At 54.7% G+C, this 15033-nt stretch overlaps 1 protein-coding gene across 4 annotated transcripts; it reads right to left on the reverse strand.

Moving 5' to 3' along the window:
- Positions 1 to 665: 665 nt before the first annotated feature.
- Positions 666 to 14384, reverse strand: FADS1 (fatty acid desaturase 1). Of its 4 annotated transcripts, none has more exons than XM_043452297.1 (12): positions 14030 to 14384; positions 12038 to 12148; positions 11299 to 11496; positions 10532 to 10633; positions 10300 to 10428; positions 6947 to 7007; positions 5006 to 5082; positions 4036 to 4133; positions 3765 to 3861; positions 3435 to 3514; positions 3191 to 3316; positions 666 to 2959 (listed from the first exon to the last, which is right to left on the reverse strand). In XM_043452297.1, exons 1-12 carry the CDS (start codon positions 14237 to 14239, stop codon positions 2908 to 2910), a joined length of 1341 nt encoding a protein of 446 aa, XP_043308232.1. In that variant the 5' UTR covers positions 14240 to 14384; the 3' UTR covers positions 666 to 2907. The 4 variants fall into 4 exon arrangements, with proteins under 4 accessions (XP_043308232.1, XP_043308235.1, XP_043308233.1 ...); XM_043452300.1 differs by lacking the exon at positions 14030 to 14384 and adding an exon at positions 13870 to 13983; XM_043452298.1 differs by lacking the exon at positions 14030 to 14384 and adding an exon at positions 12840 to 13063.
- Positions 14385 to 15033: the final 649 nt, after the last annotated feature.

Raw genomic sequence — 15033 nt, forward strand, 5'->3', positions numbered from 1 at the left:
GTACACAGGCCGTCTACACTGAGCGCTGAAACCACTTAGGTACACAGGCCGTCTACACTGAGCCCTGAAACCCCTTAGGGACACAGGGCATCTACACTGAGCGCTGAAACCACTTAGGTACACAGGCCGTCTACACTGAGCGCTGAAACCACTTAGGGACACAGGCCGTCTACACTGAGCGCTGAAACCACTTAGTGTACACAGGCCGTCTACACTGAGCGCTGAAACCACTTAGGGACACAGGCCGTCTACACTGAGCGCTGAAACCACTTAGGGACACAGGCCATCTACACTGAGCGCTGAAACCACTTAGGGACACAGGCCGTCTACACTGAGCGCTGAAACCACTTAGGGACACAGGCCGTCTACACTGAGCGCTGAAACCACTTAGGGACACAGGCTGTCTGCACTGAGCGCTGAAACCTCTTAGTGTACACAGGCCGTCTAGTATTTAAATTTCTGAGCGTCATGGGAAGGGGTTGGCCTTTCTTCCTGCCACAGTTCATCCGAACCTTGGTGTTTTTCAGAGGGACCTGATGATCCGTCCTCTACCCCAAGGGGGCTCATGTTCTAGAAAGAGCCGTAGAGGTAGATAGTAATTTGAAGCAGAGGTACAGGCAGCCCTGTCAACAGTTACAGGAAAGCATCATGCATTATAAGTGAAGAGCCTTTGTTTGGTCCAAATTTTATTTCTCAGTTTGACTTCATCGGCATGTGGTAACAAAATTGGTACACACGAAAAGGATACTGACACAGGGTCTACTTAAAAGGCCTATGGCAGAGTGGTAGGAAGATGAAAGTAACAGACAGCCTAGAAGTTGGAGTTTTTAAAAAGTGAGTTCAAATGTTAGTTCTGCCACATCTATGACCAGAGAGGCAACTTATCCTCTCTAATCCCTGTTACGGTGTGGATCCTGTCATTGTGAGATCACTCACGTTATCTTGCAGCTCTGAGCTTTCTGTTACTCGTCTGTCCCTTTGTGGCCATGTGAGACCACACTGGGCCAGACTAAGGAGAGAAGGCCACAGTGGTTGAGGTGCTTTGAGGACCTGGACTTGGCTCAGTAAGACCTATTAGCTTTGCTCAGATTGGGCAGCCTGGGCCCAAAGCCAGATGGCTTGATAAGCTGGGTTTAGCACCTATTCTAGAGTAAAGGAGCCAGTGGAAGTAGACTCCAATTCTGCTTATCAATTGTTCTGCCCCAGTGGAAAAGATCTAAAATCTGTAACCTGGTTTCCTCTGTGTGTGTGTGTGTGTTTGTAAAAGTCTAAGTAACAGCAAACCCTGTTGGGTGGGTGGTGCCTCTGACCCCACCCCAACATGCCCTAGGCCCTTCATCGCCCTGATTATCACTCTCATCTCTTTGCCATTCTCTTCCTAAACTAAACGTGACTGCTCCTAGGCCTCTGCTTTTTTCTTCTAGTTTAAGGTTCTCTCTTTGCAGTGTCCAGAATACTCAATATGCTTAGAGAAGATGCTGTTGAACAGGTGAATTGATCTCACCTGAACTGAAAGGCTAAGGGGGTGGGGATGTGAATGCTGATAAACCGTGGGGCACAGTCCTGGGGTTCCCTCTCTAGAGATGGGTTAAACTGTTTTCACTCTTTAAAAAAAAAAAAAAAAAACGAGATTAAAAAATTGTATTTCAGTGTTAGACTGATACATTTTTAAGAGATTCTCCTAAATTCCTACCTGGTCTCCAGCAGAGAAAGACACTTGAATATAGTTGCCAGAGTAAGGGTTCTAAAGGACAGCCATGATGGTCAGACTTCTGTTTTTTACCTTCCTATTTCTGATAAGAACTATGAAGTCATTATATTTACCCAATGCCCCTGCTCAAAAGTGATGCTGTAACATAATTTGTTACAGAAAATCTCTCACAGCCCTTATGTTCTTTGACTGAACTCTTGTGTTTTCATCATGCCTGGTGATTCCAGTCTCTCCCCTGGCCTGGTTGCTTGTGCTCACTTGACTGCTATTTTTACTAAATTTGGAATTACAAGTAGGGGAGTACAGGGAAATCACTGGGAGCCCCCGTTTGTTTCTATGGAGAAGACTGAGTGCTGCACGTGCGCAACTTGCTTATGGAGCAAGTGGACGCCCCATCCTAGGAGTGTTCTGTCCCTTGGGTGACAGTTAAGAGGTCAATCAAAAGCTGAAAGGATTTTTAATGGCCAGCGACCCCACTGGCAGCCTCATGTTCCCTTGGTACCCTAGATGGAACACGAGACCAAATGCAGTAGTGTTAGCATCCTTCAGGGCTGGATGCCTCCAATAGCACAGCCCTGGCCTCTGCTCCCCCCACCACCCTGCTTCTCAAAGTGGAAAAACTGCTTCCTGAGGAGTCTGAAGCAGACACGGGTCATACCTAGCCCTAGAGTGAGCTGAGCTCCCAGGCTCCGCACTATGCCAGGCCTCAGAATTCTAAATCTTGCCCATGAGGTTCAGCTGCTCTGTCTTCCTCCAGCCTGTGAACCTCTTGAGGTTTGCAAGCCAGGGTAGAGAAGGCACCGAGAAGTGGGCCAGTGGGCTGAGCACCTCCCTTTCCTGGGTGAAATTTCAGTGCTAAATCTCTTCCTGATTTCTGGGCTCAGTAGACCTTCCCTATTCTCACACCCTCCCGCCTCCCTCTTAGCTCACCAGCCACCTGCACCTGCCAAACAAAAAAAAAAGAAAACTCACAGCCCTGTCCCAGAAGCTCCACCCCTCCTTTCAGGGGGCTTGTGTGTTTCCCTCTACCCCTTTGGGTCTTAGATCTATGCCTGGAAAATAAAGGGGAGGGGTTTGAGTGCAAACCTGTTGTCTCCTCAAACCCACCCCCTCTGAATATTAGGATTATAGTGGCATTGCCCTCAAGCCTCCGTCTGCTTTGGCGCCATAACCCTTCTTGCAGAGGGAGGCGACTGTTATTGGTGGAGATAGGCATCTAGCCAAAGCTGCCCGGACTCCTTCAGTGAGCTGTGGGGGCAAGATGAGGGCAGGTGGTAAGGGAAATGGGCTGGAGCAGAGCCCAAAGCCAGACCACCCACCAGAAGTGCAGCAGCAAGGCCCTTCCAGAGGTGATGCAAGGCCCCTTTGCTTGGTGACCCTCCATTCCAGAAGACCCGGGAAGCACTGCTGTGGCTCCCACCCCGCACTCTTTATCACCGACCCCGCCACCTTGCCCTCTTCGCAAGCTCAGATACTCACTGGACAATGTCAGCGAAGGCTGAGAGCAGGGGCTTGGACTGGTACTTTATGCCATGCTTGGCACACAGGGACTGCACCAGGGGGGCCACTTTGTAGTAGTTGTGTCGAGGCATCATGGGGAAAAGACTTCAGGGACAACAGGGGACAGTCAGTGGCTCCAGCTCCTCTGTCCCCGCACCACCCCCCTCTTTCTCCCCTACGTGAACCCTCCCCAGGTCCCTGCCACCCCGGCCTCCCTACTCACTGGTGCTCAATCTGGAAGTTGAGGTGACCACTGAACCAGTCATTGAAGGCTGACTTGTGGACGTTGCATGTTGCCTGGAGCTGGAGGGGAAGGTCAGAGGGAGCATGGCTCTGGGTACCAGATGGAAAGGCCAGCCCAGCCTCCTTCAGGCAAAGCTGGCCTGCTTTGGTCACTCCCTTCTCCACGTGGTGGCAGGAGAGAAGTGTCCAGCTAACGAGGCAAGGTTTGGGAACTTCTGTTGTTACCACCACCCACCCCCTTCCCTGGGTCTGTGCCCACCCACCGTTTTAATTGTGTTATGCCCAGGTCTTTCAAGTGACTGTCCCTTACCTGGGTGGAGACCCAGTCCATGTTGCGGTCATGGTCGATGTGCATGGGGATGTGGTTCATCTGTGTCACCCACACAAACCAATTGCTTTCCAGGAACCTGGAGGATAAGGCACCCAGATGAAATCACTACAAGCAGAGCCCAGAGTTCTCATTCTCCTTCAAATAACTGCTCCAGCCCAGCACCTTCCCCAGCCAACACTCCCAGACTAGACTGGTTATTCCCAAACGTCTGCTTCTCTACGCCAGCCCCTGCTCCCCCATCAAGTACTACCTGACCATGAAGAAAAGCCCCAGGAAGCCTTTCAGTCCCAACAGCGGCATGTAAGTGAGGAAGATGCGGACGTAGAAGGTGATCATCCAGGCCAAGTCCTGCAGCGAGAGGCAAGAGAGCACTGTGACGCCACAACGCACCTGTCCTCTTGCAGCGCTTGTTTCTCTGCATGGAGCAGCCACTCTCCCCGGCCCTGAGACGAGCGTCGCGGCGGCCTCTCTCAGCCGCCCCCTCCAGTGCCATCTGGCACTGCTGCTCCTTTCCGAGCAGCGCCCCCAGCCCTCCCTGCTGGTTTCCTTCACAGGTGCCAGGTCTCCCTGTCTCCAATCCCCCCAGCCCATCTCTGTCCTTCCTCTGGCTGCCAAATGAATCTTCTAGGACTGCAGCTCAGTCCAGGCCAGTACCCTGATCAAACTGTCAATCAATTTCCCACATCACTCCCCGCCTCTGACACCCAAATTCGCCCATTCATTCCCAGCTTCTCTGCTCAGAGTCTATTGCCACTTCCCCACCTCTACCTGTCCACGGCCAGCTAGAAAAGTGATGTCATGAAGTCCTTTCTGATGCCTCCCATCCAGCCAGGTGCAGTCAGCTCCCTTTTGGAATCCCAGAACCTTCAACCTATACCTCTTCTCTGGTTGTAATCACATCCTGCTTCATCAGACATTTCCTGAGGGTAGGGGCCATCTCTTGTTCCTCTTCCCCCTACCCAGCCTGGCCCCTGCTTTATGCCGAGCACAGTGACCTCAGGAGATACTCGCTGAATGAAATAGGGCATCAGAAGTCAGGTTGCCTGCTGAGCCCAAATCATCTCATCTAGAGATATGGGAGGTCTCTACCTGGTTCTGCTATTTTGCTCTAAATTAGGCCTAGAGTAAACCCCAGGGGCATTTTCCCTGGGGAACCCCATTCCCAGCCCTTAGGGTACTGGAGACAAAGGATGTGGGATCTGGGGGCCATGGATACTTACCACCCACTTCTTCCTCTTGATAACGAAGTAGAAAATATACCACTGGAAGTAGACAGGCAGCAAGGCTGGGGGCCCAACTGGGGAGGAAATGGAGACATCGGTGGGAGTGTGAGCCGCAGAAGGGTCGCCAAGGATCAGCTGTTACGGGACAGATGGCCTCCAGCACAGGGCTGCCTCTCTGCCACCTCCTGTCGCCCCTCCAGCCGCCCCCCTCAATCCATTGGGACCGACCAGGCACTGAAAGTGGGCATGAATGCCAGCCTGAAGAAAGGAGAATCTCCCATGAATGCTGAGAGGGTGAGCAGTAGGGCGTGGCATTCTCTTCCATGGAAGAGGACAGCTGGGGAAACAATGGCGTGGAAGCTGCCCTCCACCCGTGCCTTGAAGAAGGTGCTGCTCATCCTCCCCGAGCTGAGCTGCCGTGTCTTCAGCTCTGCCTCTGCTGGGGGCCCTCTCCTGGCCCTATGCCCGTCCTTGCAGCCATCAGCCCCCTGCTCCTGGCTGCTCCACCACGCGGGTGAAAGGACAGGAGCTGGAAAGTGTGTGTGTTGAGTGGGGGGACCCTGCTGATCCTCCACAGGCTGAAAGCTCACTTCCCTGCACTAGGGAAATGAGCTGGTGCCACCCAACCTGAAGCAGCCTGGAGGTTGACTATGGAAAGGGGCGCAAGAGCATCTCTTAGTACTGGGAGCTGAAGAAGGGGCTCCCGTCCACTGTGCTAGTCGGTTTCCTTCTGTGTCCCTTCTCTGCAGGGCCCTGATGTTACCTATAACCCAGCGTCACGACACTCACCCATGGCTCTTCTAGCCTGCTGTGCCATGGAGTCTAGCCTTCTTCCAATGTTTCTGTCCCACCCTTCTATCCTATCCCCATTTCTCCACAGGGATGGAGTTAAGATAAATTCCTTGAACTAAAATGAGATCAATGGAATCATCCCCGCCTTGGGGGAACGGCTGAACAGCCGTTTAAAATTCTTTAGGCATTATGGAAGGGCTTCCCTCGGAGGTCAGTTGGTAAAGAATCTGCCTGCAAAGCAGGAGACCTGGGTTCGATTCCTGGGTTAGGAAGATCCCCTGGAGAAGGAAATGGCAACCCACTCCAGTATTCTTGCCTGGAGAATCCCATGGACAGAGAAGCCTGGCAGGCTACTGTCCATGGGGTCCCAAGAGTCGTACATGACTTAGCAACTAAACCATCACCACAGGCATTATGGAGCAGATCTTTAAAGCAGCAGAAGTCTTCAGAAAGAGCTTAACAACTTCACTGGTGGTCCAGTGGTTAGGAATCCACCTTGTAATGCAGGGGTCTTGGGTTTGCCCCCTGGGCAGGGAACTAAGATCCCACATGCCATGGCGTAACTAAGCCCGCACTCCTCAACTACTGAGGCCGGTGCTCTCCAGGGTCTGTGATTCGAAGCGAAGTTCCCTCATGCAGCAGCTAAGACCCAACACAGCCAAATAAATGAGTATTTTTAAAAAAGGAAGAAAGAGCTTAAGACAACCATAGAAACATTGTCTCTTCCGCTCCCTCTTGCGGTCCAATCCTCCCACTGCTAGCCTAGCTACCTTTTGTCCCCCCGGGGAGTTGGGCTGTGCTCCACCTTGACCCTGGTGCGTGCTTGACAAATCAAAGTGAAGTTTCACAGGTTTAATCAGGATTGCTCCCCAGCACTCAGTTCCCTTGTGGAAGCCAGGGTGGGCCTGGAGGAACTAGTTTGATCCCAACACCAGTAACCTTTGACCAAACATTAGCCTAACTGTTGACTTTGCCCCTTAGAAGGTAGACTGCTCCCTTGCAGGGAGTAACCTGGTCCATGAGGAGAACTTCCTCCAGCCTTTACTTCAGACACTGTCATCCCAGGAGGCTTACTCCCTACTCACACCGCAGTTGGCAGCCCCTGCCAAGGCAGCGGCCCCCCTGGTGCTGGAGGAGGATACTCACTCAGGAAAAAGTATTTGTGCTGGTGGTTGTAGGGCATGTACTTTTTCTTCTGTTTCCCCAGCTGGGAAGGAAAGGCAAACACTCGTCAGCACCCACAGGCTGGTCGCCCATCCCCCACCCCCCATGACCCTGGCTCTTCCCCGATCAGGAGCAGAAGCCTACTGCAGGGCCGTCAGCTTGCTGGCGCCATAGAAGGCCCCCATGGGTCCAGCCTGACCTCCAGCTCCTGACGCATGAAGCCCAAGCTGCTGGGCTTGCTAAGCTCACCACACCCTGGACACGGCTCGGTGGCTCACACCCGCACAAGGCGTGAGCACAGCAGAGCCTGGGGGTCCTCAGAGCTCCCCATGTTCATCCAGACACACCCTTGTCAGGTTTCCAGGGGCCCCCACCTCCCCTTCCTGTCTCCATCTGGTACTCTTTTGACACCAGCGTCTCCACAGACAACCATCTTCACCCCATACGGGCCAGCTGTCTCTCTATATCCAAGCCCCTGACCTTCTCCAAAATTGTTCGGTTTCTTCAGATGTCAACATGAGCTTTATAAAACCCCTTGAAAGCTAAGCAATGTATGCCAAATATTTGTAGGAAACATACTAAGAAGAGCTTGGCAATCTGAAGGTCCTGGAAAGCCAGCAGGTGGTAAGGCGAGCTGCTGCCAGTTCAGCCAGGGTCCCCTAACGAGAGCGCTCAAAACCATGACAGCGCAGCTCTGCACTCTCCTTCAACACTCCCTCTGCCCCACGCGCCCTCCCTGGTTCTGGTGACCAGACGGCCAGAGGGTACAGGAGGAACTCCACCCCAGAGCAGGATACCCCAGAGCTCCTCCTTCCTTCAGAAGTCCATTTGCTGTTTCGACAGAACATTTACTGAGACTGTGCCAGGCACTTTGGCTAAGTGCAGCATTCTTCCTACGTTAACTGATTCATTCAACAAGTATTTATTAAGTGTCTATGTGCCTGGCACTGTTCTAGGTGTGAGGATACAGTGATGAGCAACACAAAATTCCTACCCTCGTGGAGCTTATAATCTTAGGAGAGGAAGCTGGTAATGACCTTATAGGCAGAGTTGAAGATAATTACAGATTAAAAACAGTAAAACATGACTGAAAGGGAGGAAGGCAGTGTCTTGGGTAGGATAGACAGATACGGCCTCCTTGGGGCCCTGAAATCAGAATGGAGACCTGAATGAGAAGGAGCCAGCAGTGCTGACACTGGGAGGAAAAGCATTTAAAGCAGAGAAAACAAAGGTTTGGGATGTTCAAGGGACAGAGGAAGGCCAGTGCGGCTGGGAATATAAAAGGGAGAATAGTCAATAAAGCCAGAAAACTAGGGATGAGCAAATCACGCTGGCCCTGGGAAGGCTACAGGAAGGAGTTTGGATTTTATTCCAAAAGTGATGGGAAGCCCTGTTGGCTTTCAGCAGGTGGCAGGATCTGCTTTGCGCTTTAAAGGCTCACTCTGGCTAGTGGTGGGGAGAATGAACCGCAGGGGGCAGGTAGAGTTGAAGGGAGACCAGCAAGGCGACTGGACCAGTATTCCAGATCTGAGATGGACCAGACCCAGGGATGGGAGGCAGGGGAGATGGAGAAGTCTATGGACTGGGAATATGTTTTGAAGGCAGCATCCCATCCCAAGCAACATTAACTAAGAGGAAGAAGCCAGAAGAGAAGCATCTGCCATGTTTGGTGGAGTAGGGGGGTAGAACTCTGGCCTTTTTGTTTGGGGGCTGTTACGGAAGGGAGCTCTGTGAGCTGGCTGCCTCCTTGAATGGCAATCAAGACTGATGGCCATCACAGTGCTGATAACTGCCCCACTGTGTTTCAGCTCTTGAAGGCCAGTAAAGTTATCTTTAGCATGAAGAGTTCCCTACACTTCCCTTGTTCTCCAGGGGAGCTGGGAGGCGCTGGGACAGATGCTCCTGGGTCAGCCCAGGGATCATTCCTCAGTCTGGACCCTCTGAGGCTGAACCAAGAGCCAAGCAGTCTGTAACCCATGCATTTCCTAACAGACAGCCTATCCTCAGCCTTGTAACTAAACAAACAAAAAAACCAAGAAACAAAAAACCCCCAAAACTCCAGAGAGTTATTTTGGTCCCAGAACATTCTCTATTTTTAGTGTCTACAGAAAGGAATTTCCTAAAAACCCGAGTACCAAGAAACAACAGAGGGGAAAAAAAGAAGCACCAGAGGCAGTGGTGTGAGAAGGTTCCCTTCCACTTAAGACTCTCGTCCTTTTTTAAAAAAAATCTTTATAGTGACAACAGAAGTGCTACCAGGAGCCTCATGCTCTGCCCAGTAAACAACCCACACTGCTCTCTAAGGAGCCATGCGAGCCAGAGGAGGCCAGGGCCCGTGTGTCATTGGCACAGTGCTGGGCATATAGCAAACCAAGTAAGTCTCTTTTCAGGAAGTGGGAAAATTAGAACCTTGTGGTCAGAGGAAATACAAGCCTCAAGCTAGGGGTTCCTGGTGCTAGGATGGCCAGTGCTGCCAGAACCTTCCCACAGAGTTCTTCTCATGGCCAGAGAGGAAGGAGGGCCAGGCTGTCTTAAATTCAGGCCTGGAGCTGAAATGTTTTTAACAACCATTTAATTCTGGGTGTGCTGAAATGTCATAGCGTGTCATGGAGTGGGGGAGGGGGACCTGGCAAAACTCTGACTACTGCCCAGAGCCTTGGGACAAAGGGTTTTAAATCAACTTTTCAAAGAACTCCACTGGCCACTCACAGCCTTCGGTCGCCTAGCACTCACTACAGGCTCACAAGGTCTCCCACCCACTCTCAGGAATTCATCCAGTAGCGGCTGCAATGTAATTGTTGCTCACAGCCTCAGATGGCAACTCAAACCCAGTGCTGACCACCCTGAAAGTCAGACTAGAATCAGGTGGGCAGAAGAATTACTCAGTGGATGAATATTCTAGGCAATGGGCGACAGAGGAGTAATCCAGTCTAGCTGTTGTGGGGGAGACGATGACACAGTAGGATGTGAGTGTGATGATTACAAAGTGCAGGGGGCTGACTGCCTGGGGTGGGGGTGTCTACAAAGCACCATCCATCGCCTTCCTTCAAGGCTGAGCGGCGTCTGCACAGCAATCTGGTCATCCTTTGAGTCCTTAGCAGCATATGGTACCTTTCTGCAATAGCTATTTGCTGACTTGAACTCACAACAAAGGACTTAGGCTGTCCTGGCAGCCTGTTTATTCCCTATGGCCTCCCACGACTTCCAAACAGTCGCCTGGCCAGCCCAGCCCGCAATCTTACCCACACAGACCAGCATTGTGAGCACTTGCCCGCAAGCCCACTGTGCTGGCTTGTTTCTGTGCTCCAAGACCATCACTGATAACCTCTGCTCACCTCCACAGAGAGGACCTTCCCCAGGGCAAAGAAGAAGGGGTGCATGTTGATGTCGGGGTCTTTGCGGAAGCAGTTGGGCTTGGCATGGTGCTGGAAGTGCAGGTGGTTCCACCAGCTGGCAGGGGCCCCCTACAGAAAAGTGGGGTGTGAATATGAAAGCCTCGTGTCCCCTCTCCCCTGGGCAGCCCATCATCGACTCGAGTTTCAGAGAGTTCCTCCCCATCCCACTGACCTTCAGGTGACCGATCACAAAATGATGTATCAGGTGGTTCCACTTAGAGGTGCCGAAGACGGACAGGTGTCCAAAGTCATGCTGCAGCCAGCCAGCCTGGACCTGAGCGAGAAGGGTTAGTGCTGAGAGCAGCCCAGCGTCCATCTGAACTGACTTGGCCTCTCCCCCTTCCCTCATCCACCTGGCCTGTGCTGGCCAAACTGAGTACATCCGGAAAGGAGTCAGGAAGTCTGGGTCCTGCCTCTGCCACCGACTCACATGAGAGCTGGGGCCAGTCACTATCCCTTCTCTGTTCTTCAGAGTCTCCAGCTCTGGGCCTCTGTGACTTCTGATGGACTAAACATCCAGAAGTACAGACCGGGATGGAGTGACAAACTCAGGCAAGCAGGAGGATTAATGAACAAGTGGGTTCTGACAGCCAGGTGTTGGGGCAGTGTTGTGGCGGAGGGCGGGGGAAGCCAAGCTTTACCAAGAAACCAGAATCTTGGTTCTTGGCATGCCTGGACCATGACAGAATCTGAAGTTTCTGAGGAGACACGCCACAAGAAGAAGGGAACCCTGGGAGGAGCAGCTAGAGAGGCAGCGGGAGAAACAGAAGGTGCCTGTGTGGTGAGGATGAGCAGAGAGAAGCCACAGACAACGGAAGATGGGTTCTCCTTCTGCACCAGCTCTCCTACTGTGTCCTCAGTGGCCTCCTAAGGGGTACAAAGAGCTTACCCTACGGATGCTGGGTGAGGCTGTGCTCTCAACAAGCCCAGGGCTCTCACCTGAACTATACTGAGCAGCAAGGAACACAGGAGGAAGGGCACGAAGGACGTCCCAAAGAGCCAGAGAGTGAGCCAGGCGGCGACGTCCAGCAGCAGGATGTGCAGCAGGCACAGCAGGAAGAAGACACGGTTGGCCTTCATGAGCCCCATCCGCTCCACCGTGGCCCGCAGCTCCCGGAACTCATGAGTCAGCTCTTTCTGTATTAGAGTGGAGGTGGAAAGGCTGTTATTCTCCCCAGTGCAACCCAGCACTGCAGCCAAGATCCCTCTTAAGCTCAAGGCACTCCCACTGTGATAACCTAGGAAGCCCACAGTCATAGGTAAAGGTACCACAACGCCAAAGATAACAAGAGGTGCTGTGGGATCAGGTCTAAGACCATGTGGTCTTTGGAGTGAAACAGAATCATTCTGTCCCTGCTCTGCTATTTACTGACAGCGTAATCCTTGGTCATGTTGCTTAACCTCTCTGACCCTCAGTTTTCTCATCTGGAACTGTGGATTATATGATGTTATGCTGGGCACAGAATTAAGTGCTCAGTCGATTGGTCTCAGGTTGAGGATGCTGATGGTAGTGGTGGTGGCCTTGTGAGAACCACAGCTTCCAGAGGCCCTGAAACCCAACAACTATGAGGGGGAAGCAAGGGTCTCAAGATTTGCAAGAACTACTGACTGTGGTCACCTGTGAGCATATGGAAGCCTGCCTTCTACCCCCTGCCCCTCCATCACCACAGGGTCTCACATTCTTAGTGGGCTCAAAGCTGGGCTGCTCCGGAGACAGCTCTCCAATCAGGAGGGAGTTCATATACTTCCTCACAAGGCCCTTGTTGATGTGGAACGCCACAAAGGGATCCTGCAAGGATGGGAAGACAGAACAGTGAGGAAGTCAGCCCTGCCCCCTGGACTTGTGGAGGGCTCACACCAAAGGCCATCCTCCTGATGCTGCAAGGACATTGCACCCAAGTTCAAATGGAGACCACTGCCCTCCAGGCAGCCTCCCTTTGAAGCTGCTCAGACTAGTCCCTGGTGTCCACCATTCAAGATCACCCACAGCATCTGTGTTCTAGTAAGAAGGGTACCACACCAATGAACAGGAAGCACGGGGAGGGGGACCACAGAAAGGCGCGCCTGTGCTGGCCTTTCCTCTGAGTGTCTCATGAAATCTGAGGAAGGAGACTCCTTGTGTCCACTAGGGGACGTGTGCATTTCTCCCCCTTTGCTCCATAGTTGTTCCGGTGGGCCTTCCATATTTCTCCTCCCACTCCGAATACCCCATGCCCTAGCGCACCAATTCTGTTTCTCCAAGGTGGGGTCCTCAGTGACTAAATTGATGACATTAACGTCCCGAAGGTCAGACAGCCCCCAGGCCCTAGCCACTAGCAAAGCCACTAGCGAGGAGGGACCCGGGGCGGAGCCGGCGGCCAGTGGCACCACACGTCCGGACCAATCGCGCTCCCCGCTGCGGCCGGCCCCGGCAGCCAAATCACACTGCAAGAAGCCCCAGGGTTTGGGCCTGCTCAGTCTACACATGCGCCAATCCACACCTTCTTCGCCTTCGGCCACAGCCTGCGCGCCCCAGTGGTCTCTCCGGAGACGAGCACAGCCTCCCAGGCTTGCCGCGACCGAGGGAGGGGCTGGTCCTCACACGGTTGGGCTCCACCGCGATATCACAAGAACCCTAGTGGCCCGAGGGGCGCTCTGAGATAGCAGAGAAAGCTGGGAACAGTAGAAGGGGTCGCGGCGCCAGGCGAAGGATATAGGGTGAGAGGACACAGCGAAGCGAAAGCTCCAACCTCTGGGTCCCAAGGAGTACCCCCCCCCCCAGCTCTGGAACTCAGAAGGGAGGTGCTAGCAGGTTGTCTAGAGAGGGAAGCAGCAGAATCGGGGCTGGGGAGCGCGCTGGCCCGAGGGAGGGATGCCACCAGCACCAGGCTTAGAGCCCAGGAATGCAAACAGCTGTCCGCTATGGTGAATAGCTGGAGACCCTGCTGGACTGAGGCTGAGTGACCTCCCCCACAGGATTCCAGGACTGCTCTCGGGTGGGTCCTAGCTAAGTGTATGCTGGTGCAGGCTCCCCACCTTCCGCACGATGGCCCCATTCCTCCCTGGGCACAAGCAGGCGCTAGGCGTCTCTGGCCAGTGCTGCCCCATCCCTGTGGATCTCGTCTTCACCCTGTGCAGGGGTTCCCAAGACAGTGGCTCTCCCCCAACTCAGTTCTTCGTCCTACCTGCACTCACCAGCCTAGCCAGGCACGCTTGGTCCAGACGCCGCTGCGCTTCCCTCCCAGCCACCCAGACAGGTCAAGAATCCCTCTCCCCGCCACTGACCCCTCCTCCCTCGGCCTCGGCAGGTTCGCCGTCGGGGAGCCCCGCACCCCGGAGCTTCCTCTCCCTCCTAGCCCTGCTCCCCGGCCTGCCCACGCTTCGAGACCGCAGATTCCCGGCCACAAACAGAGCCCCCAGAGCGGTGGCGCGGCCCTTTGTCTGTGCGTGCACATTGCCGGCCTCCGTCCCTACTCCCCAGACTCCACTTCTTCACCGCCTCTCCTGCCCTTGCCCGATCTGGCAGCACACCCAGTCACCCAGCAACAGGTACGCTCCTGCGCCTCCCGGCTTTCCCCAGAACTAGAGGGTGTTCAGTCACGACTGCCAAACTTCCTGTCTCGCGCGCTGAGCATCCAGCTCTAGCCGTCCGGTCCCGCCTCCTCCGGTGCCCCCGTCTGGCAGCTCTCACCGTGGCATCCTGCCCCGCGTAGTGGCTGATGACCCGGGAGCCCCCGGGATGCCGGCGGACGAATTCGCTGATGTTGTACACCTTTCGGTCAATCACGAGCCACCGCTCTTTTTCACGCCCAGAGCGCTGCGCCACTTCGTCCCAGGTGAAGTAGCGCGGGGTCTGCCCCTGGGCGGGGGTCTGCCCCTGGGCCGGAGTCTCGGGAGCCATCGGGGCCGGACGACAACGCGCGCCGGCTGGGTGGCTGCAGTCAGGAGCACGCACAGGACCCGCGGGGTAGCGCGCGCCGGCCTCGCAGGCTCTGGTAGCGGGTCCGCTGGTGCGCGTCCCGATCCCCGCAGCTCGCGCAACGGATTTTCATCCACGGAGGGGAGTCGGCGCCGAGCCCTGCTGCTCGCGCTCCTATTCGTCGAGCTGCGTGGCGCGGGAGCGAGTCCCCGCCTCCCCGCCGGCCCTGCTCGGGCGGGCGCTTGGGGAGGGTCGTGGCAGGCTGGCGGGGGCCCGGATCGCGCGCCCCCTTGCGGGCTCCTTGCCCGGGTCGCCGCCGGATCCCACTTTTCGACTCGAGCCTTTTAGGCTCGAGCTCACAGGGGGCGCCGCGAACTGGATAACGGTTCCTGTGAAGACTCCTGGGTGCGGGGCCCAGCTCGGGGAGGAGGGCGCCGAGTGCGCGGGTGCCCTGGACTTCTAGGGTAGGGTGGGCTCGGCCGGGGTGGAGGGCAGTGGGCAGAGGCCGAGCGGGCGAGTGGGTGGGTGAAGGGCGGGCCTCGCTGCCAAGGAGGCCTGCCATGCCTACAGGGTTGAAGGCTGGGGGGTTTGGCGAGGGGGTGTGGAGGGGGCTGTCCCAGGGGCCTTGTCTTTGGAGTGGGGGCATCCTCGCTTGTTCCAGACCGTGACCTGACCTGATGAATTCTCCCGCCTTCTCCCCACGTAGCTCCACCGGTTGAGTGACTGGAACGAGTCAGAACCCTTGGCAGTTATCTTGTAAAGGCATAATTATGGGG

Source organism: Cervus canadensis, chromosome 29 (assembly GCF_019320065.1).
Source record: "Cervus canadensis isolate Bull #8, Minnesota chromosome 29, ASM1932006v1, whole genome shotgun sequence".
In the NCBI taxonomy this organism is placed as follows: Eukaryota; Metazoa; Chordata; class Mammalia; order Artiodactyla; family Cervidae; genus Cervus; species Cervus canadensis.

What these genes read in the sequence shown, in the direction of transcription:
- FADS1 (XM_043452297.1), bottom strand. Translation starts at nt 14,239, where the DNA reads ATGGCTCCCGAGACTCCGGCCCAGGGGCAGACCCCCGCCCAGGGGCAG. An exon ending in TGCTGCTCAGTATAGTTCAG is followed by an intron (nt 10,634 to 11,298) that starts GTGAGAGCCCTG and finishes CTTCTCGCTCAG; the next exon opens with GTCCAGGCTGGCTGGCTGCA. An exon ending in GCCTTCGCTGACATTGTCCA is followed by an intron (nt 2,960 to 3,190) that starts GTGAGTATCTGA and finishes TTGCCCCCACAG; the next exon opens with CTCACTGAAGGAGTCCGGGC.